This window comes from Tachypleus tridentatus, chromosome 10 (assembly GCF_004210375.1).
Source record: "Tachypleus tridentatus isolate NWPU-2018 chromosome 10, ASM421037v1, whole genome shotgun sequence".
Classification (NCBI taxonomy): Eukaryota; Metazoa; Arthropoda; class Merostomata; order Xiphosura; family Limulidae; genus Tachypleus; species Tachypleus tridentatus.
The window spans coordinates 188,496,142-188,517,402 of NC_134834.1; the positions used below are offsets into that span (position 1 = coordinate 188,496,142).

The 21,261-nt window shown below is 34.3% G+C and overlaps 1 protein-coding gene and 4 non-coding genes across 9 annotated transcripts in view; 4 read left to right on the top strand and 1 right to left on the bottom strand.

The window, feature by feature from the left end:
* The window catches only part of LOC143227801 (activated CDC42 kinase 1-like), a 56,920-nt gene that overhangs the window by 18,158 nt on the left and 17,501 nt on the right, over window positions 1–21,261 (bottom strand). For 3 of the 5 annotated variants that reach the window (XM_076459048.1, XM_076459046.1, XM_076459049.1), the window contains exons 2-6: window positions 11,329–11,624; window positions 10,688–10,885; window positions 8,769–8,921; window positions 7,281–7,466; window positions 1,104–1,195 (exon numbers count right to left, since the gene is read on the bottom strand). In XM_076459048.1, the coding sequence (XP_076315163.1) occupies window positions 1,104–1,195; window positions 7,281–7,466; window positions 8,769–8,921; window positions 10,688–10,885; window positions 11,329–11,568 (869 nt within the window). In that variant the 5' untranslated portion in view covers window positions 11,569–11,624. Of the gene's footprint in view, window positions 1–1,103; window positions 1,196–7,280; window positions 7,467–8,768; window positions 8,922–10,687; window positions 10,886–11,328; window positions 11,625–18,144; window positions 18,455–21,261 lie in introns of those variants that run through there. The other 2 variants (XM_076459047.1, XM_076459050.1) reach the window with 2 other exon arrangements.
* LOC143231175 (U6 spliceosomal RNA) lies at window positions 18,864–18,970 on the top strand. Its single transcript, XR_013016806.1, has one exon. It is a non-coding gene; the product is annotated as a U6 spliceosomal RNA (small nuclear RNA).
* Window positions 19,589–19,695, top strand: LOC143231176 (U6 spliceosomal RNA). Its single transcript, XR_013016807.1, has one exon. It is a non-coding gene; the product is annotated as a U6 spliceosomal RNA (small nuclear RNA).
* Window positions 20,316–20,422, top strand: LOC143231177 (U6 spliceosomal RNA). The gene has a single exon (XR_013016808.1). It is a non-coding gene; the product is annotated as a U6 spliceosomal RNA (small nuclear RNA).
* On the top strand, window positions 21,045–21,151 carry LOC143231179 (U6 spliceosomal RNA). Its single transcript, XR_013016810.1, has one exon. It is a non-coding gene; the product is annotated as a U6 spliceosomal RNA (small nuclear RNA).

The window sequence follows — 21,261 nt, forward strand, 5'->3', positions numbered from 1 at the left end:
TGTATTATCAATTTTATCCAAGTTTATGTATTATTACAACAGTGGAAACCATTTTTTTTAGATTGCATTCCTCCATAGAGAGTAGTAGTACACTCTCTGAGACATACAACCTTTGAGTGTCCTCCCCCACACACTGTATGTTGTGTTATGGAAACTTTATGTGTTTTTAAAGCACAGCCACACCAGGTTATTTGCTGTGTCCAAAAAAGGGAATCAAACCTCTGATTTTAGGATTGTAAATCTAAATAATTACTGCTGTCTGACAGGGGGATAAAAATTTAATAAAGTTGTTTTTAATTTGGTGTAAAAGGGTGGTTCAAAGATAATAAATGCTCAATAACATAAATAAGTGGGAGGTTGTGAACCCCTATTAACATACTCCTTGTTTCAAACTATCATCCCACAAAATTTGGTTGAGAATGGTCCAACAACTTAGGAGTAGTTAAAAAGGGACAAACAGACTTTTGTGTTTTAAATATATCTAGATAAAAGGAGGGAACAAAGATTTATCGAATTAACAATAATAAATATATTTCCTACATCAGTATTTCACAAAGGATGAGCTATGGTGTACTAAGTGTGTGCTGCAAGTGAAAAACCTACTTTCAGAAGAATAAATTATTATAATAAAATACATTAGCAGGAGTAGATCTCAGTGAGCGTAGTTACAATTCTCCCTTCTTTAATGAACAATCAAAAGAAATGTATCCAGTAAAAATCCCTAATCTGACACCAACTTGAATAACGATTTCAATGTGATGACCAAGTAAAAGCATAGTTGCAAGTTTGTTCCTTTATCTTGCACTGTCCACTTTTCAGATGTTTGTATATTTGGCTTTCTTCAGTGCGAGTACTACGTAATATTTTTCTCAGTGCAGTTCCAGGTGGACTTGAAGAAAAATGTTTCAGATACACTAATCAACATAATTTATTGACTTAAAGCAGAGCCCATCACTAGTTTTTTTAAGCACCTATTACTACAGCCCAACTGAAATTAAGATAAAAAACAACAACTATGGACATCATCATATTACCCAACAACTCTTTTCCTACTTATATAACAATGAAACATTTTAACAAAAAAAGTTCAAACCATCACTGACCAAGGAAAAGGAACCTTTTGATGTGCTGTCATGATATAACAATCCTCCTGACTTGGTAAGGCTCTCATAAGTCCAAAGTCACCAATTTTCACCTATAGTTAAAAAAAAAAACACATAAAAAAAATTTATGTATTTGTAAGCATATCTATAGTAAGACTAACCATTACAAGTATTAATTAATTTATTTCTCAATGAAAAAGTAGAAAAATATTACCTTTGAAATTGATTCTACTAATCACACTAAAGTAATAAAGTTATAATTAACGTTAATCAAAATTATATTTATTTTCAATCTTTTTTTAAGGTTTTACAAAATACACAAAACACAGAACATGGAAATAAGTTTGTTGGTTACCAAGCACAAATTTACACAAAGGGTCATCTATGTTTTACCCACTGTAGGTATAATATTTCTGTATTTGTAGCATTTTGAATAGTAAATATTTTTATACACACACACATATTTTCAGTTGTATGTAAGAATATACCTTAATTGATATATCAAATTACATTCATAAAAAAAATCAAGACCAAAACTGGACTTGAAGCCACAGTTATGTTTATAGCAAAGTAATATTATCAAATAATAAACTAAATATAATAGTAGCATAATTCACAGTAAACAAGTTTTAATTTATTTTAAATATGCAAATCTTGAATTTTCTACAATTGAGACTAGTTTGAGCTTTAAAAACAATGAGTTCAATCCAAGTTTGACTAATTATTAGGGTATATTTAAGAAAAACAACGTTAAAATGCTTTGTGATGAGTAACAAACAGTAACAACAATTTAGTTTAGTTGATTAATACAATTTTTTACTTATTTAAAGTAGTAACATTTTAGTCGTGAACATTTATAGTTTTAAAGCATTTTTTAAAAAATCAACTTTTATTTAATAACTTGGTTGGTTGGTTGATTTAGTGTTTTATGGCATAAAGGAGCTAGGCCTATCTCACCAAACATTCGGTAAAAAGTTAAAATTAAAGTAAATTTAGTAAAATTCATAAAAGGAAATTAAGGCAAAACAAAACAAAGTTTAAAAACATAAATAGTATAAAACCAATGTTTACATCTAGTCTACAGCAGTAAGAGAAAACTACAGTAATACAAGTTGTAAAGTACTTTCTGTAGCATAACTGTAATAATTATAACTTACCAGAAAGACTAACAGGTAAGTACAAAAACCATCAGTCACCTGAAGTTGACCTTTCCAGTCCTGGTTTTGAGTTATTTGATGTTATGGCCATTTTCAAAAAGTAAAGTAATAAAAGTTTTATAAGACTTGTAGCAAAATTTTAATAATAACTTGCCAGGATGACTAATGGATAGTTCAAACAGCAGTGTTAGTCACCTGAAGTTGGCCTTTCCAGTCCTGGTTTCAAGATATTTGATGTTAGGGCCATTTTCTAATTTCAAATTGAACTAGAAGGACTTTGATTCTTAAAGGGAATAACATGAAAAAAGGTCTAATGTACAAATTAGAAAACCTAAATGACATTAAAAGATTAATGGCCCTTAAAAAAATAAAAACGTTTTCAAGGTGGACAGTGTCAACATCACCAATGAACAGTCTAACATTATGGACAAACCTTGGGACAGAACTGTTTAAAATGTTGCTGTCACTGAGAGTCGTAACGATGGCAAGAAAGTAAAATGTGACTTATTGTGACCTGAGTGTTACACAGACAACACACTGATGCATCAGTCCCAGATAAAAGAAAATTATGAGTGACCAATGCATAATCTAATTAGAACAACTTCCTCTTTCTGATCCTTATGGAAGTAAGATGGTCAAAGTCCAATGTAGGGCTTTATTTAAAAAAGCTTGTTTTTGCATTGCTCACTCCAAGTCGACTGCCAGCTGGCATGGAGCCAAGCCTTGAATATAGGACCATAGTCCATGTATGGAACAAGCACAGTGGTGATAGTGCCAGAGCAGATAGATTTAGCTGCAGTATCTGCAAACTCCTTCCCACGAATACCAACGTGGCCCAGTATCTAGAAAAACTGGATAGAAGTAGATGTTAAAAAGATATGGGCCAGATGGTTTTGAATATCGTCAAGAACAGGATGTGAAGCGATTCCATGGCTAGTAAAGAACTAAGCGAGTCAGTATAAATAGTGCAGTTTGAGCACTGCTTAGCTTCTATGTGATCCAGGGCAAGAGAAATGACACACAGTTCAGCAGTAAACACAGACGCTGTAAAGGAATTCTGCATGCAACCACCAAAACACAACAAACCATGACAGAGCCCACATAGTCACCTGATTTTGAACCATCTGTATAAATAGCAATGGAAGGATGGTTTAAAAGATGTTCAGTAAATAACAGACAGTATTTCCAATCAGGAGTGTCTGCTCTTCTCAAATAACTTAAAAATAGGTCACATTCGGGGACTATAAGAAGCCATAGTTGGATGGGCTCACCAGTGGATACAGCAATGTTATCCAAGAACAGACCCAATTCATCCAACTGCACCTGGATATAAAGGCCAAAAGGAGCAATGGCAGATCATCTGTTCTAATTAAGTATGGCCCACCGAGGAAGGAAAACACAACCTCAGGTGGGATGCTTTGGTAAAGAATGAAGTTTTGAAGCATACAGTAAAGCAGTTGCAAATGGCAGAAGTGCAAAGAAGGTTCATGGGACTCTATGCATAAGCTCTGAACTGGGGAAGTGCGGAAAGCCCCAGTACAGAGCCGAAGTCTTTGATGATGAATGGGGTCCAGCATCTTTAAGGCCGAGGTTCTGGCAGAACCATAGACCAGTGATCCATAGTTGAGTTTCGATCAAATAAGAGCACGATATATCATTAGTACAGAACATCGACCCGCTCCCTGAGTGGTGGAAGAGAGGACACTGAGGATGTTCAGTGCTACTGTACATTTGACTCGTAGCTGCTTGATGTGTGGTATAAAATCAGCTTACAGTCAAAGATAAGCCCCAAGGACTTTGTCTTAGGGACCACAAGCAGCACAACATCACTGATACGAAGTTCAGGATCAGGGTCAATACCCTGTTGGTGGCAAAAGTGCATGCAAACGATTTTAGAGAGAGAGAAGTTAAAGCTGTTTGCTGTGGTCTGCTTCAGTAAACGACTGAGGGCAGTCTGTAGCTGCCACTCAATATACCTCACATTCGACGACTGACATGAGATGTGAAAGTCATTGATATAAGAGACCATTTGCAAAAGTGAGAGGGAGTTGTTCATTGATGGCATTAATCTTTAAACTGAAAAGTGCGACACTCAAAACACAGCAAAAAGTGTCGAACCTACACGAACTTGGAATCTCATGTCCATTAAAAAATTAATAAAAATGGGCAAATGGCTACAAAACCTATAAATGGAGGTCTCGCAAAATTCCATACCTCCATGTTGTATGATAAGCCTTTTCAATGTCAAAGAATACTGATACAAGATGTTGTCGTTTGAGAAAGTATTCTCTAACTGACATTTCAAGTTGAATCAGGTGGTCCATGGTGGGGTGCTGTCTTCGGAACCCACACTGGGTGGATGAGAGGAGGTTGTTTGATTCAAGGAAGCAAACAAGAAGAGCATTAACCATCCTCTCTAAGGTCTTACAGAGACAGCTCGTCAAAGCAACTGAACTGTAGTTTGAAGGAACCTTGGAATCCTTGCTAGGCTTAAAGAAGGTAGGACAATAGCCCGGCACCAGGCATTAGGAAGGACATTCTCCTGTGAGATGTAGTTAAAAACAATCACAAGAATAGCAAAAAAAGCAAGAGATATAGGGTGCAGCACTTCATAGTGTACATCATCAGGTCCAACTGATGTACTGCCATACCAATGAAGGGCCAGTTTGAGTTCCACCAGTGTAAAGGACGATTTTAGTTATAGAGACAATCAGCTCGAAGGAAAAAGGTGATCGCTCTGCCCAAGGCTTGATGGCTAAGAAGGTGGAGGAAGAAGCAGAAATGATAAATACCCAGCAAAAGCTTTCACCTGGAGTATCAGCAATGCTCTGGGTATCAGCTACTTCCTGGCCATCAGAGAGCAATATCGAGAGGGGGACAGAATTATACTCTCCACTGACCTTTCAAATCTTGTCCCATATGATTATGGAACTGGTGGTAGAATATATGCTGATTGTGAACTTAATCCAAGATTTCTTCTGGCTTTTACATCTTACCAGCTGAGCACGTGCACGGGCCTGCTGGAAAGCAATGCGGTTCGAGAGTGTGGGATATCTATGGAAAGTATCCCAGGCCCGTTTTTGAGCCTTCCGTGCCATGTGGCAAACAGGATTCCACCACGGATGAGGATATCGTGGAAAACGTGTTGAGGTTTTAGGAATACACTGAGCGGCTGCTTGTATAATACAGTCAGTTACTGCTGCCACACAGTCGTTTATTGATGACTTACAGACAAGGGCAGGAAAAAGTTTAGTGAGAGCAGTGAAAGGGGGCCAGTTTGCCTGATCGAGCTTCCACCAGGGCACGCAGGTCGGGTGGTATCGACCAAGGCCAGTCTCTCTTAAGATAATAGGAAAATGATCACTGCCTCGTAGATTACTGTCAACTCTCCACGAAAAATGGGAGAATAATGAAGGGGAGCAAATTGAGAGATCAGTAGCAGTAAAGGACTGACTAGGTGCATGAAAATAAGTAGAAGAGCTGTTATTACCAGTATTAAAAAGAGAAAGGTTGTGATCAGTAAGCATACTCTCTACAGAGCGACCTCTCCTATCAATATCAGCACTTCTCCAGAGGGAATGATGTCCATTAAAGCCCTCCGGGATAAAAAGGGAGACAGCAACTGTTCAATGAGAGCATCAAGGTCTGATTGATCATATGTCTCTCCAGGTGACAGGTAGAGTGAACAAACAGTGATGGTACGACCCAAAAAAATGCAGATGGCTACAGCATCCAAAGACATGCCAAGTGGCAAAGACAGGGTGAGCACATGCTGATCAACCAACAGTGCCAACCCTCTATGCATTTGTCCATCACACAGCCTGTCATTTCTGTACAAAGAAAACCACCGAAAGGTGACTGTATTAGCAAGTTTCAAAAGTGTATCCTGTAAGGAAAGACATACAGGATGGTAGGAAGCAATCAGTGTTTTGATGTCAATCAGATTAGAATGTAAACTTTGACAGTTCCACTGTATCAAGGTGACCATTTTTATTTATGTGTAGGCAAATCGGATGGAGAACCCTTCTGTTTATGACCATGTCTTTATTCTTTACTCTTTATTTGAGGGAGGTCTATCGACCTTCATGGGTCCTGGCCTGGGTCAAATGGGCATGTCTTTGCTGTTGGAAGAAGATTCCAGTGACTGAGGATGTGAACAAATGATTGCTTTGCATCTTGGGGTGGGAGAAGAAGATGTGTCCAAGGGAGACATTTGCCCTAAAGGTTTGTCTGAAAGAGAATGTAGGATAAGAAAATGAGGTACAACAGGTGTTACACATGTTGAAGTTTGCTGCTCAAATTCCTCAAGACATGGTCATGTACCTATGAACTGTTTTTTCACTATTTTATTTACGTTTTTAATTGGAGGATCCATAATCAAAAAAAAGGAAATTTTGGTGCCCACTGACCCCACCCACCATGAAGCCCTACAACGGGATGCACTATAATGTCAAACAAGGATACTGCAGCAACGCCAGGGTTTCGCGAGCACTATACCCAAACACCAGCATCAGATACAATGTCCACAACACCTGTTGAGAAAATCCAACACAGGTACTTGGTTGACCCTAGCCCAAGTGGACCAGCCGACTGACCCAAGGGGGGCCACCCGTCTACAAAAATTCAAGGCCAAATTGGTGTATTATGGTTGGACTCCTCAACCACCAGAATCCTCTCATCCCCTTCACTGGTTGCCACGCATGGCAAGCATGTGGATGGACGTTTAGATCCCAGAGAAGGTAAACTGAAAGAACAAAACCGTCACTGAAAGGTCCCCTCACCACATACAGGAATCCACACCAAGGGGTTTATTTAATAGAACTAAGTATTTGTTTCTGACCAAAAAAAACACAACCAGATCCGGAAATATCTGTCTGAATTTAAAACAAATGTTGAAGATCAGTGAACAAGTTTTAGTTGGAATTATCCAGTAGGGTGAGTATTAAATAATTCTATAATTAAAGTAAGAAAATATCTAAAGAGATATCTGTGACAATGTCAGAAACATTATATCCTTTACCTTACGTGCACTGGAAAGCAGCACATTCCTGGCTGCCAGATCTCTGTGAATGAAGTGTTTAGATTCCAGATGAGCCATACCACTTGCTATCTGTACAGCATAGTTTACCAGTATAGAAATAGGAGTATGGGCACATTCCTTTCTCAGGAGATCTCGCAAGGATCCTAGAGAAGCCAACTCAGTTACCTAAATGTTAATAATAATATTTTAAAAAGTTTAAAGTCTACTACACTGACAACTTTTTTTTAATGTTTGACATAATAATATGATAAAAACATTGAGTTCCTTCTTATATACCAACCAAATAAACTTCTATGAAAAAAATTACAAGTTGCATGATGCAATTATTCTAGTACTTTCTCCGGCCACAACAACCGATTTAACAGATATGTGATATATACCTACTATCTGGTGAGCATATACTGTTACATGACAAAACAATCAATGTACATTTCTAGTGTGGTTAAACCAGTAATGTCCATTACAGAGAAAAAAACTAGGCTTTACAATGCAAGATGTATATAAAATATACAGTATGAAAAGTAAACTCATTTCTGGTGCACTCTCTGAAACAAAAAGAACTGATATAATGGTTTTACTATTTAAAAAAACAATTATAGCAGAAACTTTGTTTGTTTGATTTAGTGTTTAATGGCACAAAGCAGCTAGGCTATCTGCGCCAAACATCCGGTATAGCAGAAACTAATATCTGAAAATACATTCTGGAACCACAAAAAGAAAAGTTTTTTTTTTTTCTAAGATATACACGATGAAGCACATTCATCACAAAACAATTGTTATAACATTCTAATGGCTGTAGCATTTAAAATATAGTGTGTGTGGATAAAACTATACATAATTATTAAATGTTCTCACAAATATTCATGTAGCTTCAAGGGATAACTTTATGAATATTTAACAGAGTAGAAATCTCAGCTACCTAAACTTCAGTAATGATCTGTTTGTTTCCAGATATACCTGTGAAAAGCTATTCAAGGACTATCTATACTAATCATTCCTAATTTGGAACTGAGAGACCTACAGGGATAGCAGCTGGTCAACAATACCCACTGTTAATTCTTGGACTAATTTTATATCTGACAGAATAATGGTATTTCAGCTGCACCTTATAACACATTCACGGCACCAAAGTGTAATGAAGAAATTTTTATATATTTTGTATTTTTATTTTTAGTGGAATGACAGTGTTTAACATGCATACCTACACTCTGTAATGCTTGCCACTGGGCCGTGTTTTACCCTTCAACTTATAAGGAGAAGAATACACAATGATAAATTTAATGACATCACATTCACTACTGTTACAAACCCTTCTTTTCTTTCACTCTTGGGTTGAAAATATCCAACTCTTTATAACTGATTTTTCAGCAAAATTAAATACAAAATATACCTTGAAAGAATTGTCCACACAACTGTTGCTCATTGTAAATAAAAAATGTGAGGTAAAAATCTCTGCTCAACACTCACCATTTTCAAAGGAGCAGATAAGACGACACCATAAAGATGGATCAAGTTTGGGTGATCCATCTGGTGCATAGCATTTACCTCTTTCACAAAATCTTCAAATACTCCTGGCAATGTCAAGGTATCTTGTTTCAGGACCTTTACTGCCACCTGCATCTAATGTTTTATAACACACAACACTATTTGTTATTACCAAAACTAAAGTCACTTTTACAATGTTACTATGAGCAACTGTAAACCTAATAAGTTATTATGAATTTTTTCAAAACAGATTTTGTTAACAAATTGAAAATTAATAAAAGCAATAATGTAAATTATTGATAACTCTGGTTTTTAGTTTTGTTTTTCTTGCAGATTTCACTGTTATGATTCCATACAAAACTATGTTTATTTTGAAAATCACTGAACTCAGTCTCAGAGTTTCAATCTGAAACAACGTAACATTAATAAATATTGAGTTTCTACTTAAAATGACCTCAGTTACTTTAGCTCAGAAATAACATTAATGTACTAATAATGTGCTTTAAAAATAATTATTTAACTACGACACATCTATGAAAGATTTCGAATTCTTCTAATTAGTTTGTTAAATATATCATGCAATGTTTAAAGACATTTACCTGATACTTAAGCATTCAAATTTTTTGAAATTTTAAATCCATATTTGAAAAACCACTGTATCAGTATATTAATCAATTTCCATGTCTAGAAAAGCCTTTGATGGTGTTGCAAAACATTACTATACCATAAACAGTTCACAGGGACTTTAAGAATATCACGTTATTTTCTGGAACATATACTGATATTTCAAGTACTATCAAATCTTATTACATACGATTTACCTTACGTATTTCTGGCATTGTAGTTCATCAAACTCAACAGTAACAGAAAATGAAAGTCTTAGGCCTCCTGAAGCATAGAATTCACAATGACTGACATCAAATATAAGTACACCCAATTTCACTAACCATCACGACTGACATCAAATATAAGTACACCCAATTTCATTAACCATCATGACTGAAATCAAATATAAGTACACCCAATTTCACTAACCATCACAACGACTGACATCAAATATAAGTACAACCAATTTCACTAACCATCACAACGACTGACATCAAATATAAGTACACCCAATTTCACTAACCATCACAAAAACTGACATCAAATATAAGTACAACCAATTTCACTAACCATCACGACTGACATCAAATATAAGTACACCCAATTTCATTAACCATCATGACTGACATCAAATATAAGCACACCCAATTTCATTAATCATAACAATGACTGACATCAAATATAAGCACACCCAATTTCATTAACCATCACAATGACTGACATCAAATATAAGTACACCCAATTTCATTAACCATCACAACGACCAACATCAAATATAAGTACACCCAATTTCACTAACCAAGCTTTTTTTGTTTATTTAATTATTTCATAGGGGAGTTTTAATTTAAAACTGAAGTTTAAGGACATTTCCATGAAGTATGGCCTTAAAAAAATAGTATTTTTTATGACTTCCACTATTGAAGCAGATGATGAACTACCCACGAGTATTTAATATATAAATCCTTACCCAGGTTTTAGAAGGTAAAATAATTAACCAAATCAAACTTTAATATTAGTATAAGGTTTCCACCAATCTATAACTATTTATTAATTTGTTTATTTTACATCGTAAAAGTGTTTCAGTAGCTAGAAATGGTTGGCTTAAATTATCACAAAATACTGAATAATTATATGGCTCCTTATCCTGTGAATGTGTAGCTAGTACACACAGTGTTATCTGTTCATTATCATATTAATTAAAAACTGGATATTCACACTCAAAATATGTTTGTATTGCTTATAAAAAATATATACTACAAAGCTGTTTACTACCACAAGAACAAATATTAACTTACTGTCTGCCCATTAGGTGTTTCCCACTCTCCTTTGACAACGACCCCAAATGACCCATCTCCAAGTTTGTTAGACAGGTGGAGATTTTTCTCATTAATCAAGCAAGTAAGAGCATTTCCAGACAATGCATGAGTGGGACTTGTGGGTTGCAAAGAACACGTTTTGGGTGTCAGTTTATCTGTTTTGCCCACAGGAAGGAACTAAGAAACAAAAAAGTCAAATGGGTTCAGTCAAGACATCTGGTTTTAGTTATTTATATGAACTTTATAACTAACTTTTAAATACTGGTAGTTACAAGTAATAATTTTCAAAATTATACTACTGAACAAGATAACGGAAAAATTCTAATTTAGTACGAATCAATTTTGGAAAAAAAAACAACACACCTTAAAATATAATTTTTTTAAAGAACAGATTAAAATTAATACTTGTATTTAGCTAAAAGACATTAAAAGTTTAAATATCAACAGAATATAAATTTCCCATGAGTGAAAACTGGCTATGCTGTCCTTATGATTTTGTCTTTGTTTTTTTAATTATTTTAGTTTAGAGGACAAAATGGTCAAGCTGGACCAATAGGTCCCATGCCTTCCCAAAATGTTACATTAAACAAGCAGCTTTAATATACACAAGCAGTGTAAACCTTGCTAAAAAGATTCTTTCTCCATAAGGCTGCTTTTCTTTTTTTTGCAGCTTCAAGCAGCCGTCTGGCAGCAGGTCGACCCAATCCAACTTCTTCTAGATCACTTAGCTGCACAAAGTCAAAATGAGCAAGTCGAGAAATCTGGAGTTCATCTCGAAGCTTAAAAAAGAACTGCTCCAGCTGGACTTCTAGTAATAGGTCATACAGCCAACCAATCTCGTTTTGATCACCAACATTCATTGGCTCTTCCTCCTTTCGTGCTTCTGGTTTTCTAACTGACCCACATGATGTCTGACCTAGAGACAAAAGACGTATCTGACATGTGAAAAACCAAGAATATTGGATGAAGCTTGAAAATTATTTGTTTTTAAATCAAATCTACTAGAAATTATAAAAACAAATTTATCAGATCAAGGTAGTCTAGAATGGAATATTTGAATCTTATATTCTACTGGAATTTTAATTTGATAAAAATAAACCCAAAATACAAGCAAAAATATAAAAAAATATATTTTTTGCATAATCATCTGAAGCATAGTTTTAGAATTATTTCACTTTAAATAAGACAGGCATATCTATATTAAACTTACTGCAACTCGAGTAGACTAAACGTCATTAAAACATATACAACTTTTTAATACTCTGAAGTCATAGATAATTAACCTTGATTAGATTATTGAGGTCAAATCAAATTACTTATCTCTATTTAAATATTTTTCTCAAGAAAAACATGCAACATAACTATGGTTTACCATTATATGTTTATGACTTAAAACCCAATTTTTAGCCATTCATAACTCTTTATTTATTTATTATTTAATTTGTAAGGAACATCCTCTTTATTTATTTACACTTTCAATTTTTTAATGATGTTAACACACACTAAATGGCATTTGTACTGTAACAAACAGCTTAACAAACTTTTACAGCACCTGTATGTTGTAGCACCCAGAAAGATAGTAATTATACAGAATTCTTCTGTATCGTTGTGAAATGGAACTAAAACAGCGTTACACTTTAAATCCATGGGCATAAGTCTGCCAAAGTATTTGAAGATGCTTTAAAAATAATACTAAATGATTGGGTAGTCCACTAAGAAAATGCCTCAACAGGTAAATATGACAGCATTCATAGAAATTCAATTACTAGAACCTAAATGAATTGATTTTCTTTGCGAATCTAGTCATACTTAGGAAACACTTTTAAAATCAGACTAGTTTTCTTAAATCACCTATTAAATTTTAACATTATTCACTGAAACAAACTGATTGGCAAACATATTTTGTCACATTTATCTGTAAAACTCTAGTATATTTATCTATCCCCCCACTGGTATAGCACTAAATCTATGGATTTACAACTCTAAAATCAGTGGTTCAATTCCCCTTGGTGGACTCTGCAGATAGCTCCATGTGGCTTTGCTATAACAAAACACACACATATATGTTCATTCCAGTGATGTGTATAAATGTACTTGACTAGAACTATTTTTCTTTCATCTGCTATTGCAGTCATTTGAAACTACAGCAAGAGTATAGCTGTCAATATTATTTTTACATTCAACAGCCATAGCAGTTTCACTGCAGTTAATAAAATATCAACTCCTTGTTTCTAGAGCACAAACTTGTTCAGCTTACATCAGATGATACATTACTGCATTTTCACTTCATGGCTATTAAAAAAGTTCTGGGCAGTCAGTAATCAAGATAAGTTTATACTGGTCATTTTTTTCTCACCTTCTCTTTCTTTTTGTTTTTTTCCGTCTACAGGAAAAATTAACTACGAAACTCAATTTATGATAATGTTTTAAACAACAATAATTTTCATGGTATGGATTTATGTATTATTTATCCACTTATAAAGGTTCAATTGCTGTAATTATGCTTCAGTTTACAAAGTTTGGGCATTATAGATTTATGTAGAGTTGGCAATGGTCATATCTAATCTGTCAGTGCTAAATTAGGGTTGGCTAGCATAGCTAGTTCTCATTAGCTTTGTGTGAAATTCAAAACAACTCAAAAGCATAATCTAGTTAAATAGTGGGAGCTCTGCACAGCATCCTACTCTGTAATAATTACATTTTTACATTTGTTTACTTGTAGAATATACTGGATCTACAAACTACAAGAGAGTTTGTTTTCTTCTGAAAAGCTGGTTAGTTGGTTTGCATTTTATAGTACAAAGCTACTAGGCTATCTGCACCAAACATTCAGTTAAAAGTTAAAATTAACATAAAATTATTAAAATTCATAAAAAGGAATCAAGATAAAACAAAGTTTAATTTCTGAATTAAAAACATAAATAACATTAAATCCAATTTTTATATATAGTTTACAGCAGTGAGAGAGAAACTACGGTAATGCAAGTTGTAAAGAGATTTCTGTAGCACAATTTTAATTATCATAACTCGCCAGGATAACTAACGTATAAGTTTAAACATCAGTGTTAGTCACCTGAGGTTGACCTTTCCAGTTCTGGTTTTGTGTTATTTGAAGTTACAGCCATTTTCTAATTTCAAATCAAACTAGTTGTGCTTCAATTCTTAAAAAGAAAGCACATTACAAACAAGTCTAATTTATAAATTAAAAACTTAAATACCATTAAAATGATTAAAGGCCTTTAAAAAACTAAAAACATTTCTAAAGGGGACAGTGTCACCATCGCCAATGATACTGTCTAACGTTATAGATAAATCTTGGGACAAAACATGTTTAAAATGGTGCCGTTGTTGTCACAGGAAAATGTGGCTTATTGTGATCCAAGTATCACACAGACAACACATTGGTGCATCAGTCCCAGATGAAAGAAAACGATGAGTTAAAAAAATGTGACCAATGCATAGTCTAGTTAGGACACCTTCCTCTTTCTGATCCTTGCAGAAGCAACATGGCCAAAGTTCAATACAGGGTTTTAGTTGGAAAAGCTTGTTTTCACGTTGCTCACTTCAAGTCGACTGCCAACTGGCACAGAGCCGAGCCTTGAATACAGGACCATAGTCCATGTACAAAATATGCACAGCAGTGATAGTGCCAGAGCAGACAAATTTAGCTGTGGTGCTGGCAAGCCTGTTCCCGAGAATACCATATGACCTGCTATCCAGAGAAACTGAATAGAAGTAGATGTTAAAGAGAAATGGGCCAGTTGCTTTTGAATACTGGCAAGAACATGGTGTGAAGTGATTCCAGGGCCAGTAGAGAATTAAACAAATCAGTATAAATAGTGCAGTTTGAGTACTGCTTGGCTTCTATGTGATGCAGGGCAAGAGAAATGGCATACAGTTCAGCAGTGAACACAAAACCAATGACAGAGCCCACAGAGTCACCCAATTTCAAACCATCCTCATAAATAGAAATGGAGAGATGGTTCAAAAGATGTTCAGTGAATAAAAGATGGTACTTCCAATCGGGAGTATCTGCTTTTCTCAGATGATGTAAAGAAAGGTCAGATTTGGCGATTGTAATAAGCCATGGTGAAATGGGCTTATTAGTGGAAACAGCAATGTTTTCTGAAAAGCACAACAGCCAACAGCAAAAGCATAAAAACAGATCTCAGCATTAGGAATTAATGAACATGAGGTTAACTGTGATTAAAAACCTGGAAATATCATTGGGAAACACAGTTTATCTCCAGTTTTATTTGTTAAGAAGAAAATGTTTTGATTTAGATACTGAAATATCCTGCAGATTTGTGGATGTTAAGTGAAAGAGGCAATGTGACAAAGAGATTCACGTAAGAGAATGAAAGAAAAAAAAACAGTTTTACTTGAGGTTTTAAGGAACAGAGTTTCATTTTGTGGCTTTGACACAGGTTAATCTGGTGTTTCTCAAAAGCATAATGCTAAACTTTTTAAACATGGTCAAACTGTAATATTCAGGAATGAGTGAAGTGGTCAGTAGTATGGGAAATTTGCAAATAATGGCTTCAATGAAACAACAAATATATGTACATAATGTAACCAGTGTTAATTTTATTTGACTGGTTATGCAGGATTAAGTGTTTCAAATTAAAAAATATACAGTAAAACTGCTTTCTTAAGTCATTTCATTTCAAGATACAGTTCTCAAACATGAAGATACTGTATAATTGGAAAAGAATGCAAGTACCACCCATGTAATAACTGTCACACAATTTGTAAATGGAATAAACTGTCTACAGAAAAACAAACAATGAAAGCACTAGGAAAGGGTAACAATCAAAAATGAGATTTGTGGTACCTAACCCTACTCATCTGTGTAGGACCCAAGAAGCCCTTACCTATTCTTCCCTTCTAGACCTGAGCTTTCTTGACACAACTAGATGGTAAGCTAAGAACGAGAGCAAACGTTTGGCACGTGTCTGGCAGAGGACACATGGGTCAGCATGACCATAGGTAACTAAATGATTGAAAAAACCTTGGAAAACTAAAGTATCATTAAGTCTTCAAGACAATGGTGCCCACATTCTACAGATAATGATAGGCATGAGTATACATTAATCCTACAGATGTGTCATTTGACTATGTCTAATTCATGGTCATAACCAAGCATTACAGACTCTTTTAACTTGTACATTTCACTGAACCTTTCAGCAACTAAAACTGTCAACCTTTACATTTATTTGAATCTGGGCTTTTGGTATTAGCCAGAGATCCTAATTAAACTCACTGTGCTAGTGTTCAAATCCCGTTTTATTTGCCTGAATATTTTAAGATGTATTACTCTTCCAATTTTGAAGCTTCAGAGATTTTCCACAATGCCCAAAATTTCTTCCACATTGAGTGGCATGAATTTATCAAACAGATGGAGTATGCTACAATAAAATTAATCTCTAAAATGTTCATGGAAGAAGACAGGTTGCTTGCTGACATATGCAATTTTGTGGAGCCTACCTAACAGGTGTTTCTGAAAAACAAAGAAGTCTCCAACAGTGTATCATAAGAATCCTCACCACATAATCTGGAGGAACCAAGTTCCAAGAAATTCAGCAAGAAAATTACACACTACTGAAACTTCTCATTGATGTGAAAACTGAACAGCAAAGACCCAGTGATTTCATCCATGGTAACATATGACACAACTAAAAAGAGAAGACAACAGAGGTGTTTTTGCCACCAAAACAGAGCTTTAACCTCAAGGGCTGGACCTTCTGGATGATCACAAAGTTCCTGTGCTGTTGTAATCTCCTAAGTACCATCACCAGGACTAAAGAAGACATCTCAGAAGGAGATGAGCATGGAACTCTCTTCCAAAGGACCTAGAGTAATCACAAACTGCCCACATTAAAATATATTCCAGTGTACAAGTATTATTACTACGATACGGCAGCTAAAAGGACAGCATCTTGAGCCCACTATCATCAGAAGAAAAATCAAATGAAATGAAGGGATACTCCTAAATCAAATTATGAAAAGGAGGTCCAGCACAAGTGGGATAAGGGCTAGTTAAAGCTGAGTAGAAATCTGGCAAAGATCTGAGCAGACCTCAATCAATAAAAGCTTTGCCAGTGGGGTTACGGGGAGCAAAGTGAAGCCTTCTTTTTAGGGGCAAGTGTATATTTTGTATACATTCATCATAATTTACTTTATTTTTAATTTGGGGTCGACTTCCACACTCCTGAATGCATACGGAGAAGTGAGGTCTATGTTTTTTTCTGTTAGGGTTTTATTATTATTTTATGTTTATACATATCTTGGGTGTTTTATTTTTATGATGACATGCTCTGGCTTTTTGAAGCATGAGGAGGTTTGTGAAAGAATTGGAATGTATAATTCTGTATACAGTATATATGTATGCATTTCTTTTTGGTTTTAATTATTTTCTTTAATGTTATATACATAATGTACATAATAGTTTCTTTTCTTTTGTTGTAAATATTTAATTTCATGTATAGTGTATATATATACATATTAGTATTAATAATGCCTCATTCTTACATGCATAGGAGTGTATATGAAGTAGCAGGGACTTGGAAATTTTTCTGCTCTATATTGTTTATCCTATGTTTATATTATGGTAGTGTAAATTTTAGAAGTTTGATGTAACACATTCCCACCCATACTCACAAGTTCACTTGAGAAAGAAGCATTTGGTACCAATTTTATTTCCTATTTTGATTTCATGCAAATGATTTTTTTTTTACGTTTGAGCTTTTATGTAGTTTATTTTTACAATTGGTTTCCTTTTAATAAACATTTATTGTAGTTTTGTTTTTTTTATATTTGTCTTGGCTACTAAAAGGCATTATTCAATTTTCCATTAGGCTAACTCTGAGGAAATAGCTCTAAGTTACTTATTTTTGTTAAAGTTCATGTCAAACATGTAATCCTTAATAAAGTTAAAAAAGGAAATTTTTACGCATTTCCATATTAGAAAATCTCTATGCTGAATTCTTAGTTTAAGAATATTTTCATGTATGTTCTACGTTATAGGATTATTTTAATTAATCACTTCATCGCATATTTTACCTGGTAACGCGATCGTCAATAGTGAAGCGAGAACAGATGCGCGTGGGGCATTTATACAAGTCTATTGCTTGCGCGTGTTACTGCTGAAGGTGCATTGCAGATTATCTTATTATTGTTGATAATGAAATTACCAATTACAATATGTAAACAACACGTGAAGAAGTGAATGACCGAGACAATAACTTCCTGTGTTCCGCGGCTGACAGTTTGGAGCCACACACTTCTTTCCTTTACAGTAACTTATTTTTGTGGAAAAAAGATTCACTGAAAAGTATTCTTCAAGCCAAAGTGGATTTTAAACAATTATAAACAAATTGTCTTAAGACTACTGTAGGCTACGAACAGAATCCCACAAATATTTACTTTATGCTTACTTTTAAGGCAAACTGGATCACTGGGTATCAAATGGAAGTTCAGATCCTTTCAGCTTGTTATTGGTGCACCTGAATTAAACAACTCTTCACCATATTTGCAGGTTTGGAACAATAATAGTCCATTACAAACAATCGTTACAAAAACGAGTCTACAAAGTGTAAAGAACAAACAACATTTCCACTTCATCACGTTTAAGTATGAACGGTTGCCGTACGGTCATAAAATTATGGGAAGGCTAAGTACCCGGGTGTTCGATCTGGAGAATATCGCGAAAGTAATTTTCAATTTAATTCTCGACTTGGAACAAACCTGAAACAGAAAATGGAGGGAAAATACGATATTCGGTGAAATCGTACCTTTTTTTTACTTGTTTTAATGATATAAAGATTCAAAAAATTACGGTTAAGTAATTTCTGTGATGTATTTATCTTTAAAAGTGATGCTGTAGCGCCCTCTCTAGCATACTGAAAACTACTTTCTGTTTAAACTTGATAAAAAAATACCCTAATTTTGCATAAAACACACGCCATTCTGCAGAATGTAGGAAGTCAATAAATAAAACGAATATATAAATAGAACTGAACAGCAGAATAAGCATAAATCTCTCACGATAGTACTTAAATCTATTTTGTTAAATGAAATAATACTTGAAGACACCAGTCATTTCGATATTAACAAGATTACTCGTATAAAAAGAACTCGGGGCGTATTCAGTATTGTACTTGCTTCGGCAGTACATATACTAAAATTGGAACGATACAGAGAAGATTAGCATGGCCCCTGCGCAAGGATGACACGCAAAATCGTGAAGCGTTCCACATTTTTGTAATTTGTAACAGTGAAATAAATTTCCTCTTTACACTTCAAACCTTACATAAAAGACTTAATTCATAATCAACATCCTCTTCTCTTAGTTAAACTGTTTACCTTGTTAACAGCACAGCTATTTTAAAATTTCCTATGTGTGGTCTATTCACCACAGATTTTATGAGTAATAAGTTTATACATTGACCATCGAGTCACTGTAACTAAACATTTTAAAGATACTCTTGCCAAAAGTTAAACAATGGATCTCATTTTATACAAAGGATGTTTCATCAAGAAATATCTCGGTCTATAAATGTTTTAAAAATAATTTCTGTGATATATTTAACTTTAAAAGTGATGCTGTAGCGCCCTCTCTAGCATACTGAAAACTACTTTCTGTTTAAACTTGATAACAAAATACCCTAATTTTGCATAAAACACACGCCATTCTGCAGAATGTATGAAGTCAATAAATAAAACGAATATATAAATAGAACTGAACAGCAGAATAAGCATAAATCTCTCACGATAGTACTTAAATCTATTTTGTTAAATGAAATAATACTTGAAGACACCAGTCATTTCGATATTAACAAGATTACTCGTATAAAAAGAACTCGGGGCGTATTTAGTATTGTACTTGCTTCGGCAGTACATATACTAAAATTGGAACGATACAGAGAAGATTAGCATGGCCCCTGCGCAAGGATGACACGCAAAATCGTGAAGCGTTCCACATTTTTTGTAATTTGTAACAGTGAAATAAATTTCCTCTTTACACTTCAAACCTTACATAAAACACTTAATTCATAATCAACATCCTCTTCTCTTAGTTAAACTGTTTACCTTGTTAACAGCACAGCTATTTTAAAATTTCCTATGTGTGGTCTATTCACCACAGATTTTATGAGTAATAAGTTTATACATTGACCATCGAGTCACTGTAACTAAACATTTTTAAAGATACTCTTGCCAAAAGTTAAACAATGGATCTCATTTTATACAAAGGATGTTTCATCAAGAAATATCTCGGTCTATAAATGTTTTTAAAATAATTTCTGTGATATATTTAACTTTAAAAGTGATGCTGTAGCGCCCTCTCTAGCATACTGAAAACTACTTTCTGTTTAAACTTGATAACAAAATACCCTAATTTTGCATAAAACACACGCCATTCTGCAGAATGTATGAAGTCAATAAATAAAACGAATATATAAATAGAACTGAACAGCAGAATAAGCATAAATCTCTCACGATAGTACTTAAATCTATTTTGTTAAATGAAATAATACTTGAAGACACCAGTCATTTCGATATTAACAAGATTACTCGTATAAAAAGAACTCGGGGCGTATTCAGTATTGTACTTGCTTCGGCAGTACATATACTAAAATTGGAACGATACAGAGAAGATTAGCATGGCCCCTGCGCAAGGATGACACGCAAAATCGTGAAGCGTTCCACATTTTTTGTAATTTGTAACAGTGAAATAAATTTCCTCTTTACACTTCAAACCTTACATAAAAACACTTAATTCATAATCAACATCCTCTTCTCTTAGTTAAACTGTTTACCTTGTTAACAGCACAGCTATTTTAAAATTTCCTATGTGTGGTCTATTCACCACAGATTTTATGAGTAATAAGTTTATACATTGACCATCGAGTCACTGTAACTAAACATTTTTAAAGATACTCTTGCCAAAAGATAAACAATGGATCTCATTTTATACAAAGGATGTTTCATCAAGAAATATCTCGGTCTATAAACGTTTTTAAAAATAATTTCTGTGATATATTTAACTTTAAAAGTGATGCTGTAGCGCCCTCTCTAGCATACTGAAAACTACTTTCTGTTTAAACTTGATAACAAAATACCCTAATTTTGCATAAAACACACGCCATTCTGCAGAATGTAGGAAGTCAATAAATAAATCGAATATATAAATAGAACTGAACAGCAGAATAAGCATAAATCTCTCACGATAGTACTTAAATCTATTTTGTTAAATGAAATAATACTTGAAGACACCAGTCATTTCGATATTAACAAGATTACTCGTATAAAAAGAACTCGGGGCGTATTTAGTATTGTACTTGCTTCGGCAGTACATATACTAAAATTGGAACGATACAGAGAAGATTAGCATGGCCCCTGCGCAAGGATGACACGCAAAATCGTGAAGCGTTCCACATTTTTTGTAATTTGTAACAGTGAAATAAATTTCCTCTTTACACTTCAAACCTTACATAAAAAGACTTAATTCATAATCAACATCCTCTTCTCTTAGTTAAACTGTTTACCTTGTT